Source organism: Juglans regia, chromosome 4 (genome assembly GCF_001411555.2).
Source record: "Juglans regia cultivar Chandler chromosome 4, Walnut 2.0, whole genome shotgun sequence".
In the NCBI taxonomy this organism is placed as follows: domain Eukaryota; kingdom Viridiplantae; phylum Streptophyta; class Magnoliopsida; order Fagales; family Juglandaceae; genus Juglans; species Juglans regia.
In genome coordinates, this window is record NC_049904.1 from 31,163,388 (window position 1) to 31,181,753 (window position 18,366).

The following is an 18,366-nucleotide window of genomic DNA, read 5'->3' on the forward strand; positions in this document are numbered from 1 at the left end:
TTGGGAAGGAGAAGTTCTTGCTCTTTATAAGGTTCTAATGGAGCTCTAATTGTATCATTGACTAGTCCTTTTGGAGTATAGGCCATGTGTTTTGGACATTCCATTGGGGCGTTACAAAATGTCTATTCTTACATTCAGCAACATCATTTTGCTGAGGTGTATAAGTACAAGAACACTAATAAATAATGCATTTTTGTTGGAGAAAATTATGAAACTCACGAGACATATATTCGCCACCTGAATCAGACCTTAAAATTTTGATCCCTGAAGAAAATTGAGTCTCAACATAGGTGATGAATTTTTGAAAGACAGAGAAATCTTAGATTTAGAACGAAGAAAATAAATCAAGTATACTTGGTATAATCATCAATGAAAGTGATAAAGTATTTATAATTTGCATGTGAAATAACAGGAAAATATTGTATTTATCTAAAGGGGGGCGTTCACTCTTATCAAAAGTACTTTATTCAACTTTCCCACATACTACTTATCTTTATTTCCTATTCCTGTAAGCATTGCAACTAGAATGGAGAAAATTCAACGGAACTTTTTATGGAGTGGATAGGAGATGAATTTAAATTCCACCTGGTGGGGTGGGACAAGGTATGTTCTCCTTTGAGGGATGGTGGCTTGGGGTTTAGGAATGTGAGAGATTTTAATAAGGCCTTGTTAGGTAAATGGTTGTGGCATTATAACAATGAGAGGGGAGCCTTATGGGAAGGGGTGATTGACATGAAGTATGGTCGTGAACGAGGGGGTTGGGTTTCTAAAGAAGGTAGGGGGTCTTATGGAGTGGGGCTATGGAAGTATATACGGAAAGGTTGGTGCTCCTTTGCTAGTAATACTTGGTTGTGTTTGGGGGATGGGAGTAGGATCAGCTTTTGGAAGGATGTGTGGGTGGGAGACACGGCCTTGAAGAGGCTTATCCCACAATTTTCAGTATTGCAAGGGAGAAGGAAGCTATGGTGGCTGATTTGCGGGTAATTAACCAAGGTTCACAGGAGTGGAATCTTAGCCTTACTCGGGATGCTCATGATTGGGAAGTGACTTGTTTGGTGGAGTTTCTGAACTTGCTGTACAACACTTCTATTGCGGCCACAACTGAAGATTCGTTGGAATGGAGACCCTCTAGGAAAGGGAAGGCTCCTTCTATGACTATTACTATGCAACAAAGGCATAATTTTCCATGGAAGACCATATGGAGGAGTAAAGCACCAACCAAGACAGCATTCTTTGTTTGGACAGCAGCTCTAGGGAAGATTATGACCATAGATAATCTTAGACGTCGTGGCCTTATCATTACAGACTTGTGCTGTTTGTGCAGAAATAGTGGTGAAACGACGGACCATCTACTCTTACATTGTGATTTTACTTGAGATATTTGGAGTTATTTCTTCAGCAAAATGAGAATAGCTTGGGTAATGCCGGGTAGGGTGGTGGAACTGTTAGCAAGCTGGAGAGGGATCACTGGAACACCATAGATCAAGGTTATGTGGAAGATGACTCCCATTTGTATGTTTTGGTGTGAAAGAAACGAGAGGCTTTTTGAGGATCATGAGAGCTCCATGGAAGAGTTTAGGAATTTTTTCTGGAAGACTTTTTTTTTGTGGGCCATTGCTCTAGATTTGAATGGCCTCAGCTTCCATGATTTCCTTGTAACTGTTTCTAGTTCGTAAATAGGTGTATTCACATGTATACTTCCAGTGTACCTGGGTTATGCCTACTTTCTTTATCAATGAAATAATTTATTACTTATAAAAAAAAAATAACAGGAAAAATTCCCCACACGTCATTATGAATCAAATCAAAACAACGTTCAGCATGACTACCATGAGAGGGAAATTAAAGAGACTTACTTTTACCTAATTTGCATGTGGAGTTATCAAAAGAAAGATGAGATGAAAATTGATCCTTATTGCCCAACAAATCAGAGTTTACTAAATGAGATAAAACAACAGAGTTAGGATGACTCAACCGTTTGTGCCATATTTCACCCTTATTGTTTACAATTGTATAAGCTAAAGAAATAACAGCATGAATGGAGAAATGTAGAGGAAACAATCATCCAACTTTAGGCCCCTTTGCGAGTATCTTCCCCGACACCTGATCTTGCACAAGGCAACCATCATGAGAAAAATGAACATCACAGTTGTTATCAACCAACTGTCCTACTGATATGAGACTAGTAGAAAGCTTAGGAGATACAAAAACATCTCTAACTGTGGAATTAATATCACCCATAGCATGAATGGGTAACTGACTACTTGTGATACCCCATAAGATATGAATAAGGGTAGGTGGTGTATGAGATTCCACATTATTTGGGAAGGAGAATTTCTTGTTCTTTATAAGGTTCCAATGGGACTCCAATTGTATCATTGACTAGTCTTTTTGGATTATAGGTCATGTGGTTTGGAGATTGTGATATCTCATATGATATGGATAAGGGTAGGTGGTATATGAGATCCCACATTGCTTGAGAAAGAAAAGTTCTTGCTCTTTATAAGGTTTCAATAAGGCTCCAATTGTATCATTGACTAGTTCTTTTGGAGTATAAGCCATGTGGTTTAGGCCTTCCATTGGGGTGTTACAAATAGTATCAGAGACTATCCCAACCAGAAATGTGGGACTTGCGCCGTGCCACCTGCAATGGACAGGCCCGAAAGTTCATTGAGAATTTAAGGGGGATAGATTGTGATACCCCATATGATATGGATAAGGGTAGGTGGTGTATGAGATCCCACATTGCTTGGGAATGAGAAGTTCTTGCTCTTTATAAGGTTCCAATGAGATTTCAATTGTATCATTGACTAGTCCTTTTGAAGTATAGACCATGTGGTTTGGGCCTTCCATTAGGGCGTTACACTACTATTAGCAATCTGAATGTGCGACGATCCATTATAAGTCCGAACATTGCTAAGAGTCGCGGAAGAACTAGTCATGTGATTAGACGCACTAGAATCAACAAGCCAAGATAATGATGGTAGTGGACTGTTACCTTGGAGCCCTAAGGCAGAAAAGGCTGAAATAATCATCTGCTGGACCATCTTAGGAGAGCAGATGCATCACCAGCAATAACAGAATTAGTGGAAGAAGAAGGACCTGCAGTAGCCTGATAAGCATTAGCTTGACAATTTTGGGGATGAATAAGACATTCTTTGATAATATGCCCCAGCTTCTTACAGTAGTTGCAAGATTTCCGCGCACATTGAGTAGCAATATGGTTGTAGTCCTTGCATCTAAAACATTGAACTTTTCGCATGTCTCGTCCCTTGCCTTTACTGTGAGCAGCATAAGCCACTACAGTCTACATTTGGTATCATTTTGTCTTGCTAGTAAGTGGCCTGTGTGGTAAGACGCTATTCCTCACAAAGTAACTCTCCAAAACAAACATCCAAAGAAGATTATGGATCACGATTCATCAAATTGGAGCAAGTGGCCTCAAATTCAGGTCGTAACTTCATTAAAAACTGATCTCATTTGCTTTGTTCATGAACTTCCTGCACAACAGAGAGAGAGTCTTCCAGTACCTTGGCATAAATCATGTCAGCAAATTCTCCCCAGAGATTATGAAACCTAGAAAAATAATTTTGAATGGAGAGATTGCCCTGAGTGTAACTGGCGATTTCGTACTCCAACTGTAAAACGCCGGGCAGAATTGTCCTGATTACACACTTTCCTTAAGTACTCCCACATAGATTTATCAGTCTTATATGACCTCAGATTGAGAACAATAAGAGGATCAACAGATCCTAAAATCCATGTCATCACCCTAGCATCTTTGATCTTCCCTTGAGCCAACTCAGGAAGCTCAGTAGGAGCGGGATCACTACCATCTATATGACCCCATTACTCTTTCCCCATAACAAATAAGCGAAATTGAACTTCCCAGGCAGAATAGTTCTTACCCGTGAATTTCACAGCAAAGGAGTCTGAAGACATGATGCTCGTAAAAGAAAAAAACACAAGTCCAGCCAAGAAGAATACCTGCCCAATCACCACAGAATGTGCTGACAGAAGCCTAGCACCTGCAAACTGAGCCACCAGATGTGTGCCAACCACCAGAAAGCTAAACAGAGGATGCTGACATAACCGCAACCAACCAAAAGAAGGATGCCAACAACCAAAAATCTTCACAGAAAATGCCGACAACCAAAAAAATGAGATCATTGAGATCCCTGCCCAGCGACAACCAAAAACCTCACAGAAAGTGCCGACAGTGTCAAAAATGTCACCCACCAACGAATAAATATGTCGCAGCCCAGCCACAACCAAAAAACTCATAGAAAGTGCCAACAGTGTCAAAACGGTCACCCACCTACGAAAAAAATTTCTCGTGAGAAAGAACCGAGAGGATTTCTAAGTGATGGCTCTGAAACCATGTCAACTAGATTGAATACCTCATTTGTGAGGATTTCTTTTCATTATAAAGGCACTGCCGTGCACATTACAAGGCTAGAATCAAGCCATTTACAGCAATAGAATCTCTCTAAATAAGGAAACTATGACTAATTACAAGGTCTGTACAGCTATAAATACATGCCATATATGTACACCTAAAGAAGGGAAGTCATATGCTGTCTGGCCAGCACATATCCCGCTGACAATTGTGTGGGCATGTTGGACCTTGCAGTCAACAGCTAAGTGATTGCACTGGATCAGGATGTGGTGGGATTGTATGAGATAGATGCAGTTCTGCAGCTTGCCACTTTCTGTTCAACATTTTGTGCCAAATCCAAACCCCATTCTGCCTTCCCCCACCCACCCACATGCCTTCTCTTGAATGTTACCTATTTGAGAGGCAATCTAGACTGATTTTGTTAAACGAATCAATTTCTTTTTGAACTTCTCTTCTACTTAAGGTTCCTTTTTGTTATTTTTTTAATTTCTACTTAAGGTTCTTATAAAAATCATTTTATAAGAACATTGGATCATTTTATAAAAATAATTTTAAAATGTGGTGTTTCTTTGCTATCACTTTAAGAATTTCAGCTTGAAAAATAGCTTTTTGACAAAACTTGATGTTAATTTCATATTTAAACTTTTTTTCTCAGTTATTCACTTGTGTACTTTTAGGTTACAAACCCAGCCATTGACCCCCTTCGAGAAGGATTAGTCATGTCTCTTGAAGTCAATATTGGGAAGCGAAGAAATATATTGGAGGTTGGACCTGAAAATGCTAAGCAGGTCTGTTAGGATATATCTTTGTCCATCACTACCATATTTAATTGTCTATGTAATGCTTATTTTGAAATGAGTTTTATTAAGTTTATTAATAACAGATCTTATGTAATACTTTCAATTTTCATATTTTGTACTGTGCCTAATAAGTTTTTTCCTTTTGGGTAGGTTATATTGTCTAGTCCCATACTGAATGAAGGGGAGCTTGAGTTTTTGCTGAAGGATCCCCATTTAAAATGCCAAATTCTGCCAACATTTTTTGATATTCGTAAAGGGCTTGATGGTTCCTTGAAAAAAACGCTAAAGAAGCTTTGTGAAGCTGCTGATGAAGCTGTTCGAAATGGTTCCCAACTGCTTGTTCTCTCTGACCGCTCTGATGTGCTGGTAACAGTGCAGCCTCCCTCTATGTTTTAATTCATACATAAACTCAATCTGACGCAACATATATTTTATTAAATGATCATCGAATAATAACATTCTGGGTTCACTGCTAGTGTTTTATGTTTCTAAAATATTCTGTCCAGCATCTGTTGATTAAATTTATGTGGCTTTATAACCAATATTGCAAGTTATTCATGGAATTACCATTTCACCGTACATAGATATCTCTCTCTCTCTCTCTCTCTTGTTTGTGCTTGTGAATATCAGTACATTTATTTATGTAACTTGTGGGCAACGTTGTCGTTTCTTCTTTGATATGTTTGCACTATCATCTTCTCCTTTATGCATGCAAGTTGACTTTTTGACGGTTGTTTCACCTATTTTTAGTGATGTGCTCTTTTCCTCATCTTCCAGGAACCAACTCGTCCTGCAGTTCCAATACTTCTTGCTGTTGGTTCTGTTCATCAGCATCTTATTCAGAATGGCTTGCGGATGTCCGCATCTATTGTAGTTGACACTGCTCAGTGCTTCAGCACCCATCAGTTTGCTTGTTTGATTGGATATGGTGCAAGGTCATTTTTCTTTTTGTGAAAATTTTATATTTTGGCTCTTTTTTACCTAGTTTTTTTATGGTGGAAACTGTGAAACCAATTTTCATCATATTTTCTTGAGCAGTATTTTGTCTGATCTGATGCAATTACTCTGGAACATGATTCTTTTCTGTCGTAAATGAACAAAGTAAGGTGTTTACTCGCAAATGGATTCATTCAACTTCTGTGTTAAAGTAGGCACATAAAATGAACCGGTGTATTTTCAATAGATGTAGGAACACTTCCTTGAACGTAAATAAATGAGGTATGGGGACAAAAATACATTTTGGCAGTGTCTTGGTATTAATTTTCCCATCAGTGCAGGCATTTTACATGTTTTTTTATCAGTAAACAATTTTGGCAGTGTCTTGGTATCGCCTATGCGTGCTAGTTTTTATACTTGTATTAAGGATATGTTAATGCTTGTTAACAATTCCCATATTTCATTCACTAAATCGTTGGTCATAATTGTTTTATGGAGGGGCCTTGGAGGGTTCTGCATCCATCTTAATCGGAGTTTTTATTTTTCTTGTGCTCTTCCACAGCTTCCATTTATCGAACTTCTTGCTTGCGTTGAACTTTCTCATCCTGGAAATGCTTAAATTTTATTGCCCTGAAATAATTTTTCAGTGCTGTATGCCCATACTTAGCATTGGAGACTTGCCGGCAATGGCGTCTGAGTAATAAAACCGTAAATTTGATGAGGAATGGAAAGATGCCTACCGTAACAATTGAGCAGGCTCAAAAGAACTTTTGTAAGGTCAGTACGTTAATATCTGAAGGAATATTTTGTGATGCACATTTTTTTATGTATGTCAAGAGAAGAAATACATTATATGTTATACATCCACATTATATTTGTGGCTAAGTTCAATTCAGACACATGTTAAATGTGTAAGAAAAACATAAGAAGAAATATATTTTGTTAATTCTTGTGAAATTCAACATAGAATTTTTGTTCTTATGCCGTTTACATTGGTTTTCTTGGAAATTTTCAGTGCTGATTTGACAAAAGGAAAACATTTTTAATATAATTGCCTGTGTTTTCTGAGGAGAACTAGGTGTAACACTTTGATGCAATATGCATTTAAACAAGTTATGATTGTGTTTTGTGCTATACCTTGATGTCTTAATGATTAATCTTAACTTGCTTGGTGCTATACCTTGATGTCTTAAAGATGTTATATTACAGTTCAAAATTTTATAATTGTCAAACTTAAAACATATAGACTTAGCAGAGAGATAGTGGAACATGCTCACCTGTACACACACACACACACTCAATAATAGTCTAAAGGACACAGTGTGGAAATGTTCAGACTGAACATCTGGTATATTAAGGGTTTTGAAGGAAAATGTAATCAAAATCCCTCTTTGAATTTTCTATGAAGTTTCTAGGCATTGGGAAGTTTGATGATTTGCTTTATTTTAAGACCTTGATGTAATGGCTTACCACAACACTTGTCCACCTCCTCTGTATCTGTGGCTGCAATGGAAAATGTTAAATTCTTGGTCTGTCCCATTGGCTAATATCTTATATTGGTTGCTCCTTACCATTTCAGGCTGTTAATTCTGGTCTTCTCAAAATTCTTTCCAAAATGGGCATCTCATTGCTTTCGAGGTATGAACTACTTCTTCATTATTTTTATCCTTTTTTTTTTGGATAATACATTTACCATTCCTGTATGATTTATTATCTGTTACATTGTTTCCCCCTTTTTAATAGGTCTCTTTACGTTTTAAGTTTGTTGTTTATGTTTGCTCTGATCGTGTTGGGCCTGGCAAATATACTTACCATTTTTTGGTATCTAGTTATTGTGGTGCACAGATATTTGAGATTTATGGACTAGGGAAGGAGATTGTTGATCTTGCATTTTGTGGCAGTGTTTCAAATATTGGTGGATTAACTTTTGATGAGGTATGGAACACAACTTAAATGAAGCACTTGGCCTTGAAATTCGACATAATTACCACTACAGGAACATGCATATATTGCAATTATCCAGGAAATCAATTCATCAATCATATTTCTAGAACCCATTTACGATCATGAAACCTGGATTGTCTTCAGGAAAAACAAAGAAATTCGTTTATTCATGTAAAATGTAATTAATCTACATTATGCTGTGAAGAGTCCCAATTATATAAAATGTTAAATACAAATAGAAAAGATTCAGTTCTGGGGGATGAGAATCACCGCAGTAGGAATCAGAGAAGTGTTAATGCCATGAAAAATGAAATTGCATTACAGTATTCTGCGAATCTGCACTCTCTCTACAAATACTGCATTGTGAGCATATGTAATTCTCTTTGAAAACTAGAGAGCAGGGAAACAAGGTTCTTGAGAGGTTACGACTTGGTACAGTTACATCAGTTTGTAGATGGCTTACTTTCACAAAATTGTAAAATACAACTACTGCTAGTTTGCACATTAGCATAACGACTGCACTTATAGCCATAGTTTATACCATCACAATGTAACTACTTTTGTCCCGAACTTTAATCTTTCAACTCAGGTATGGTGGTGCATTGTTCTGTTGGCTTCTATGCCATTAGTTTCCTCTCTTTTTTTTTTTTTCTTTTTTTTTTAATTCCTCCTTTTTGCAGCTGGCAAGGGAGACTTTATCGTTTTGGGTGAAGGCTTTCTCTGAGGATACGGCTAAAAGGCTTGAAAATTTTGGATTTATACAATTCAGACCAGGAGGTATTGCTTCTTATTACTCGTAATCAAATGTGTTATACTATCCAAGAACTTATTACCACTGATTTTTAAATATATATATGTGTGTGTGTGTGTGTGTACATACACATACATGATACATACATGTATAAACATGTGTGTGTGTGTGTGAGAGAAAAGATATGCTGGCCTTCAGTTGCAATTTGCACAAAATATTATTGCTCTTAATTGGAATGATACAATGTTGTACCTCAATCATAGAATTTCTTTCAAAGTCTATACTGTGGGTTAAAAATTAAAACTATTTTTCTGCTTTTACCTCTAACCTAAGAAAATTCTGAAGCCTATTCGTACTTGATTTATTTTCTTTTTATTTTTATTTTTGTAAGGGGAGTATCATGGAAACAACCCTGAGATGTCAAAGTTACTACACAAAGCTGTTCGCCAAAAGAGTGAAAGTGCCTTTTCAGTTTATCAGCAACATTTGGCCAACCGACCTGTAAATGTTAGTGCCACCTAGTCTTTTATTTTTTATTTTATAAGAGGTAGATTTTATTGATACGAATGAAATAGGCATAGCCTGTGTACACAGAAGCTATACAAAAGAACACCTAAATACATTCTAGGATCGATAGATTAAGGACAGGAAGTCATGAACACCTAATCTTTTATTATTTCTCTTTTATTTTGGGAATTTTCTAAAATTATTTAAAATCAGCATTTTGTTTAAGTTTACCTTAATCTTGTAACTTGACATAGGTTCTTCGTGACCTTCTTGAGTTCAAAAGTGATCGTACTCCAATTCCTGTGGGAAAGGTCGAACCTGCTGCATCTATTGTTCAACGGTTTTGCACTGGTGGGATGTCGCTTGGAGCTATTTCAAGAGAAACCCATGAAGCGATTGCCATTGCAATGAATAGATTGGGTGGAAGATCAAATTCAGGAGAAGGTGGTGAGGTAGTTCGCTCTCTCCCATTAGTTGGTTGTAATGCACAATCTTCTTCAAACATATCATTTTTGTTCCCTCGTAGTTCCATTCTGTCAATTTGAGATGTAATTAGAAATTTTCCAAATACTCAATTTTATTATTTTATTTTATTTTTTATTTTTTAACATCCAGGATCCCATTCGCTGGAGACCACTTACAGATGTTGTTGATGGGTACTCTCCAACACTGCCTCATCTCAAAGGTCTTCAAAATGGAGATACAGCTACAAGTGCTATCAAGCAGGTGACTTCATTGATCTTTTGCCTCGGAACAAGTTCATAACTTCATGGTTTCCATGATCTAACTATGTTATTTTTTAGCACTGTGGTCCAACATCTGCATATTTATCTTTTTAGTCTTAGGCATGATGCTGTTCTGTCTTTTTTAATTGGTTAGGAGTTTAGCTTCCTAGTATATATTTAAATAAATGTTGCTTTACTAAAGTTACCACTCCATCTTCAGGTTGCTTCAGGACGTTTTGGGGTCACTCCAACATTCTTGGTCAATGCTAGTCAATTGGAAATCAAAATTGCGCAAGGTGCAAAGCCTGGCGAGGGTGGCCAACTGCCTGGAAAAAAAGTTAGTGCATATATTGCAAGGTTGAGAAATTCTAAACCTGGGGTACCACTTATTTCTCCACCACCACACCATGACATTTATTCTATAGAGGATCTTGCACAGTTGATCTTTGACCTTCATCAGGTGATTATCAGCTGCATATTTGGTAAGACAGACATACCTAGCACTCCCATAGGAATGATAACTAATGTCTACTGAATGAATAGGTTAATCCTAAGGCTAAGGTGTCAGTAAAGCTAGTGGCAGAAGCTGGAATCGGTACTGTTGCTTCTGGGGTTGCAAAGGGTAATGCTGATATCGTACAGGTATTTATTTTTTCATTAGTAATGAAATTGTACTAAAAGTGCAGAAGGGCTCAACCCTAGTATGCGGGAAATATACAACCTTATACATCCAACTAGCACAAAAAAGAAAAAGAGCAAAAGTTTTTTAATTCTAGAAAGCTAGTGAAGTGGGAGCTGGTGTGAGCAGTCATCCAGACATAGATGGACCATGGTATCATGAATGTAATGGCTCTTAACTCTGGACCGTCCTCCCTACATGGCCTTTATTTTTCATACTAAGCAGTGAGCTGTGTTAAATTTCTGCAGCATTGTTTCTCCATTGTATATTCATTATGGAGATATCATAAACTTAATATTCTATTTTCTGCATCAGACTTATGTCATAGGCAGTATGCTAGTACAAGTTAGCCCTGTAGCATTTGAGAGACGATTTTGCGAAGAGAATTCTATGATCATCTATATTGGCTTAAGACTTCTTAATTTTTTAATTAAAAACCTAACCCCTTGGGGTTGGCTCAAGTGGTAAGGCCTTGGGCTTGGGGGCATGCTCCTCCAGGTCTAAAGTTCAAATCCCCTTGGGTGCAAACAATCTCTAGGGGCCATCGTATTGGGAGATTTTCTTCTTGAATTACCCAAGGTACACTTGCGGGAAACTCCTTGCCGAGGGTCTGTGCACTCTTGGGATTAGTCGGGACGATGTTCCTAGACACCCGGTGCCAATAGAAAAAAATAATAATTAAAAACTATGCTCTATTTTTCTTTTTTCTTTTGCTTGTTTGCAATTCAGAGTTTCTCTCTTTTATTCTTTGTGTGGGCCAGCCTAGCTCATCTTTTTCAGCATTTTTTCCTTGGTATTCAGTATTTTGTTCACTGCTGCTATTTAGTAGAGTATGCAACAGCAAGTTTTCTGGAAAAACATTATTAGGCCCCAATTATTAAGGTGTGGGTGTGTCATTTCCATTTTGGTATTTTACTGATTCTCATGTTCATTCCAGATATCAGGGCATGATGGTGGAACTGGAGCCAGCCCTATAAGTTCCATCAAGCATGCTGGTGGTCCTTGGGAACTTGGACTTACAGAAACTCACCAGGTTACTATTTTACATGCATCAGATAAATGGGGGCAGTTACTTTTATGAGATCATTTAGAGACACTGTATGTGCTATTCAATTACTGATGATCTTTTACAGACGCTCATCGAGAATGGGCTCAGGGAAAGAGTTATGCTCAGAGTTGATGGTGGCTTCAAAAGTGGAGTTGATGTCTTACTGGCTGCAGCAATGGGTGCTGATGAGTATGGGTTTGGTTCTGTGGCAATGATAGCTACTGGATGCGTGATGGCCCGCATTTGCCACACCAATAATTGCCCAGTTGGTGTTGCCAGTCAGGTAAGGGTGATTTGTAAATTCATTTCATTATTTCTTATTCCCTTTTCACACTGAGTTGGTTTTGAAATATTCATTTCACTTCAGAGAGAAGAATTACGTGCTCGGTTCCCTGGCGTGCCCGGTGATCTTGTCAACTTCTTTTTATATGTAGCCGAAGAGGTAGTCCACCCGCCGTTTTCTTTCTCCATTTTTATGGTCCTTGATTTGATCCCTTTTTTTTTACTAATGTAGGATTTTTTCCTTATTGTAATGACCGGTCTTTTGGTTAAATCTGTGAAGGTTCATTTTTCTTCTTTATCTTTTTCATGTACTTTTTGCTTAATTTTGGCCAGGTAAGAGGAATGTTGGCACAGTTGGGATATGAGAAGTTGGACGATATAATTGGTCGCACAGATATATTAAGACGACGGGATATCTCTCTAATGAAAACTCAGCATCTGGATCTCAATTATATTCTCTCTGTATGTATCTATATAATGACTTGTTTTCTTACCATGTATGATTGTTGTAATTTACATGCCTATTTTTATTTTTACGATGACTTCTTTTTCTTTTATCTCCAGAGTGTCGGGTTACCAAAATGGAGCAGTACTGCAATCAGGAATCAGGATGCTCATACTAATGGTCCTGTTCTGGATGATATTTTACTCGCTGATCCAGAGGTAACAACCATTGATATTAATGCTACTTGCTTGCATGCTCTAAAATAAATAAAGTGCAGATGCAGCGAGGACTCCCTTTGGTCATTACATGTTTGGCTTCTCTATCTACTCATTTTAGATTGGATACTTTCCAAAGGAACAAATGTTCATGTTTTCTCTAAGCAATGCCTTGAGATCTTGAGTGTTCAACAAACCTGAAAGGTGTCATAAGTAGTACTGTTGTTGATTTCATATGATTTTAATATTAGAGATACTTCAATACTTTAGATGCTTTTTAGAAAGTTGGATTTAAACAAAGTTCTTGGAATGTAGTTTTGCTATAACATAGGAGTGAAATCGAGGGATTGAACATTGAAGCATAGGAGATTCACAATGCACCTTAGTTTTTTAGATTGACTTTCATTTGTTTTTTGGCAACTAATGAAGAATTTTATTGATGAAAACAACAGGTGTAATCCACGTATACATGGTGTATAAGGTGTCTCTTGACTGTCATTTATAAAACAAAGTTGTAGGTCAAATGTCCTGTTTCTACAAAAAAAGGTGGATAAATCATACTAAAATTGAACTTAGTATCATAAGCTGCTACATGGACTAATTTTGATCATGAATCCCTACGTATCCAACATAGATAGCTGTTAATTCTAAGAATATGAAACAGAAATAAATGTTGGCTTCTGCCACTCTAACAAAAAGAATTTTTTCCATGATTTGCTATACCTATAATCACTTTAGTAAGAAATATTATATTTTTTCTGAGCAGATTTCAGGGGCAATTGAAAAGGAAAAAGTTATCAATAAGACCATAGAGATATACAATGTTGATCGCGCTGTTTGTGGGCGCATAGCAGGGGTAATTGCAAAGAAGTATGGTGACACTGGTTTTGCAGGGCAATTGAACATAACGTAAGTCTTGGGTTTGACATAACTAAGTATTAATAACTGAATGGATTCATGCAGCAATATCTCTTTTGTTTAAATGCTGGCTAATCAGTTTTCTTCAATATATCAGATTTACAGGGAGTGCTGGGCAGTCATTTGCATGCTTTTTGACTCCTGGAATGAATATTCGGCTGGTAGGAGAGGCTAACGATTATGTGGGAAAGGTTTGTTGAACAAAACTTTGCCTCCATTACCCAAAACTCAATCAAGAAACGTGGTAAAGTTATTATTTTTCAGAGATGTTTAGTTCAAGAACTTAGCAATGTTATAAATCAAATGAGTTTGGGTTACATTTTACTAACCAAAAGAAAAGAAAAAGTAGTTTATGTTAACTGGGCTGCATGAACTTGGCAGTAGGCTATTCTTGAAGTGACTCAGTGCGTTAGACAGTCACCATCCAGTTTTCCACCCAAAAAGTTGTGTTCACCATTATATTATAACTATGTATAATTGAGCTATATCAACTTTGGCGGTTTGCTGTACCAACCCCATATGAAAATTTTGGTAATTCCTTCCCACAAACTCTTAACGCTGGGACATAAATGTTACAAGGGTATTGCTGGAGGTGAGTTAGTTATAACTCCTGTTGATGACACTGGGTTTTTCCCCGAGGATGCGGCCATTGTTGGGAATACTTGTTTGTATGGGGCAACTGGTGGGCAAATCTTTGTTAGAGGAAAAGCTGGAGAGCGATTTGCTGTTAGAAACTCACTTGCTCAAGCAGTGGTGGAGGGTACTGGAGACCATTGTTGTGAGTACATGACAGGTGGTTGTGTGGCTGTACTTGGAAAGTAAGTGATGCCTCTTTACCTGGCATATATTTTTCATTCCAAAGCAAACTGAAGCGAATGAAATTTAAATCACTTCCTATTATTTTTGACAGAGTGGGTAGAAATGTAGCAGCTGGAATGACGGGGGGTTTGGCATACATTCTTGATGAGGACAACACTCTCCTTCCCAAGGTTCGTGTTTTTTTGCTACAGTGCCTTATGGGAAACACTATGCAGTCGGAAACATGTTGAGTTGCCTTTTCTCTCTCTCTCCCTCTCTCTCTGTCTCCTGCTGCTAATGGTTCTGTGTCATCCTCCTTGATTATGCATATAGTGAGTCAAGCATTCAATAATGGTGCCTTAACTATTGGGACTTGGTCCCAGGAAAAATGAAAAGGGGTGTCAATAAGTATGAAATTGAAAAGGTCATATCAGTTAAGCGTGAGATTCTTCACTTTCTAAAGATATTTTATCATCCATTCCCCTTCGAGAAGCTTCGATTTGTCTTCCCTTTAGCAACATTGTATAATTTGTATTCTTGTTACCCACTTGTTTAATGTCCTTTTATAAAGTGCATCTGGCATTATAATTTTGTTAGCTTATAGAGAAGTCATAGATGCATTGCTTGGCTTTAATCAATACCTAAAAATGTCGTAGAATACACGGCATTTTAATTAATTATGGTACTAGGTAATTTTTTCAATTTCTGATGGCATGGGATGCATGTGAACAGAGAGCCATATACTATATTAGTTCTACTCTATTTTTTTCCTGGGTCTTTATATTCATCCTTCATTATGGGGGAAAACTAGATAATTTTATGAGCTTGTGTGAGGATGGACATTTCTGTTTTCCCATCTTTCCCAGCTAAACCAGTATGATCGTTTCGTTGACAGGTGAATAAAGAAATTGTGAAGATCCAAAGAGTGACAGCCCCTGTGGGGCAGATGCAGCTGAAGAACCTTATTGAAGCCCACGTTGTAAGTGCACTTAATAAACAGCATGACCAAGCATGCACACATACAACATACCACAGAGACACACGCTGTCATGAAAAAGTTCCAATTGTTCCCAACCTTTTACAACTTATGCATCAACATTAATTGTCGTTTCTTTTAAAGATTCACTATCAGTAGATGCACTGTCTATCTTTCTGAAACTTTGTCTTAATTTAAATAATCTGTGGTGAAGGAAAAAACTGGGAGCGGTAAAGGTGCTACTATTTTGAAGGAGTGGGATAGATATCTACCACTCTTTTGGCAGCTGGTTCCCCCTAGTGAAGAAGACACCCCAGAGGCTTGTGCAGAGTACGAGAAACCAACTGCCGACCAAGTGAGTTTACAATCTGCACAGGATAATGTTTCAGCAGTACCCTGAGGCCAGTACTTCAACCGGTGGAAAATGCTCCTAGCCTGTACAGCTCGATTACTAGGAGACGTGGATTATTAAGTTGGAAATTGATCATACATACTAATTACTGGGATTGGAGAATACTTTTACTGCTTTGGGTGGCAAAAACTTTTATCGAAGATTTTCATTACCTCAAATTGAAGATGCAGATCGATACAGTTAAAACCATACACCTTCGATCAATCAATATTGTATGAGTTGTATATATAGTGATTGCGAAATATATTGTAAATTCAAAATAATTTCATATTCTCGCAGTCTTTCAAAGCACTGTAGTCATTGGCTTGCTAGTGCTGGTCATTCCTTGTTTTTCTCAATTAAATTGATCAAGTTTGATACATGATGAGTAGTTTTATTAGAGAGTAGAGGTAGGGCATGCATCTAGCTATCAGAATCTAGAAATTGTTGATCTTGCTTGATTCGTATTGTGCCAACCAACCATGCCCTTCAAATCTAAATTGGCTATTGTAGTTTGCAAAATCTAATTTATTTTTTTAGAACTCCGGCCAGCAGTTTGTCAGAATGATTTTTTTCATTCCTGGAAAAAGGAACGTTTTGGGTTGAGGAGTAGGTCGATCGTCGACGACAGTGGTTGCAATGTACTCAGAGCATCAGCTTGCTACAATGGGTTATGCTGCTGAGCAATTTTGAAGAAAATAACTGATGCATGCATGCGTAAGACAAACGTATCTCTAATGCATCATGATCTCTAATGCATCACAGCCCTTATCCACTGCGGAAAGAAAAAGCACAGTACTGCATGGCGTCCCATATACGTTGATATATATATTTAGACAATATTTTCTACGTCAAACACTAATAATTAACAAGAGACTCCATATCACTAATATAATATAATATAAAATGTCAAAAGTTTTGTGAGGGAAATGTGTAATCGCAATGAATTAAATTAGAGAAATGTTTGATATATATGCATGATGTGCATGATTTAATGATCATGTGATCTATCATACAGTAAAACTGATATTTTTATTGAAAAATAAATAAATCTAATATATTATATTAAGTTACTTTAATATATAATAAACTTCATCATATAAAATTTATGTTAAGATCAAATAACACTTGACATTAAATTAAGGATATATAAAAGCGTTACAGAGACGGAAAGGCATCATCGATCCCTCCCTCCCTCCCTATCCAACAAAGAGTATACAAATTATTATTAAATTGCTTCTGATCATCATGTTTACGTAGGTCCCAGTGAACTAACCTAACTACCAAACAATTTCATTGTCCAATGCACTTGGCAGCCATCACTCCACTCGGCAACAAATTTCTCATCCATCGTGATCTATGGGCCGGGAAAATTAAAGGATGAAGATGGTGCCACGAATTATACGTCAATCATGGGAGTACTTAATTATCCCACACCTAGCTACCTCAAAATTATTACATATATGTTGTCATGTCTTTCTATATACGTAATTGGATATATCATTTCTCTTCTATCATATATTATATAGCATGACTGAGATTTTTTTTTTAAAAAAAAAAAATAGATTTTTTGGCGTTTTCTCGACCGACTACTCTTCTTCTTGGAGGCCAGTCTCATCCGACTCTTTGCTTTCCGATCCGGGCGTGATTTTGAGATTGATCACATGCATCAGTCGATCAAAATACTCGAAATCAGATCTATCCATCTCTACAGAAATCAGCTAGCCCAATGGAATGATCTCCTGATCTGCACGCTGCCTAATTAAACATTTTGCTTGTGCGTGCATCCATAGTTCTCTTCACATGCATGACATGACACTGGCGTGAATCAGCTTGGAGATCAGCCTTCGCGTGCTTTATTTCTTTCGATCTGTTTCGGCCTCTAATTTCTTCTAAACATAAGCCCGTGACTTCCACTTTGAGTTTGAGATTGAGAATGTTGGCATGCATATAATATTTTAGTCTAGTTGTTCCCCACGTGTCGTTATAAACCCAATTTGTACCGACAGTACTCCTACTTGACATATAAATTACCTACTTTTTTTTTATATATATACATTTGGTAAGGAGATTCAAGACCTCCATTTTAAAAATTGAGATTTATACCAATCAGACCACTTGCAACGTTCTATATATGTACTGATCTATATATGCGATAAAACGTACTGCACAATAAAAATATTGTAGTATCTAGACTGTTTAAATCCAATTAACCTCCTTGCATTCTTGTTTTCTCTTCTCTTTATATTTAATGATCGAATGGTCGTGTTGAGTAATATTTGGCGAAAGGCGATTGAGCTAGCTAGCTTCTTTAATTTTATTAATTTCCAAATCTAAACCTCCTTGTGCATGTGGTTTACACTTTCAAACGATTTCAACTTTTTCACCCCAAATCCAGATCCGTTAATCTCAAAACCTTCGCATCCAAATCCATTTCCAATTACTTTTTCACGTCCACAAAATTTGACATTGTCACTACCAATCATCCACCGCCAATCTTGCTTAATCGCTACGTGAAATGAGGTAGCAAAAGTTTGGAGAAAAAAAAAAAA

General features: G+C 37.2%; 1 protein-coding gene across 1 annotated transcript in view; it reads left to right on the plus strand.

The window, feature by feature from the left end:
- LOC108995228 (ferredoxin-dependent glutamate synthase, chloroplastic-like) overlaps positions 1 to 16,156 on the plus strand; it is a 29,103-nt gene extending 12,947 nt beyond the window's left edge. Inside the window, exons 11-33 of the mRNA XM_018970753.2 lie at positions 5,077 to 5,187; positions 5,350 to 5,565; positions 5,977 to 6,134; positions 6,783 to 6,912; positions 7,715 to 7,773; positions 7,965 to 8,070; positions 8,760 to 8,856; positions 9,222 to 9,337; positions 9,592 to 9,789; positions 9,953 to 10,063; positions 10,283 to 10,522; positions 10,606 to 10,704; positions 11,679 to 11,774; positions 11,875 to 12,072; positions 12,157 to 12,231; positions 12,405 to 12,533; positions 12,636 to 12,734; positions 13,498 to 13,640; positions 13,747 to 13,840; positions 14,229 to 14,467; positions 14,560 to 14,638; positions 15,343 to 15,426; positions 15,638 to 16,156. Of these exons, the coding sequence (XP_018826298.2) occupies positions 5,077 to 5,187; positions 5,350 to 5,565; positions 5,977 to 6,134; positions 6,783 to 6,912; positions 7,715 to 7,773; positions 7,965 to 8,070; positions 8,760 to 8,856; positions 9,222 to 9,337; positions 9,592 to 9,789; positions 9,953 to 10,063; positions 10,283 to 10,522; positions 10,606 to 10,704; positions 11,679 to 11,774; positions 11,875 to 12,072; positions 12,157 to 12,231; positions 12,405 to 12,533; positions 12,636 to 12,734; positions 13,498 to 13,640; positions 13,747 to 13,840; positions 14,229 to 14,467; positions 14,560 to 14,638; positions 15,343 to 15,426; positions 15,638 to 15,823 (3,063 nt within the window). The 3' untranslated portion in view covers positions 15,824 to 16,156. The remainder of the gene's footprint in view (positions 1 to 5,076; positions 5,188 to 5,349; positions 5,566 to 5,976; positions 6,135 to 6,782; positions 6,913 to 7,714; positions 7,774 to 7,964; positions 8,071 to 8,759; positions 8,857 to 9,221; positions 9,338 to 9,591; positions 9,790 to 9,952; positions 10,064 to 10,282; positions 10,523 to 10,605; positions 10,705 to 11,678; positions 11,775 to 11,874; positions 12,073 to 12,156; positions 12,232 to 12,404; positions 12,534 to 12,635; positions 12,735 to 13,497; positions 13,641 to 13,746; positions 13,841 to 14,228; positions 14,468 to 14,559; positions 14,639 to 15,342; positions 15,427 to 15,637) is intronic.
- The last annotated feature ends 2,210 nt before the right edge of the window (positions 16,157 to 18,366 follow it).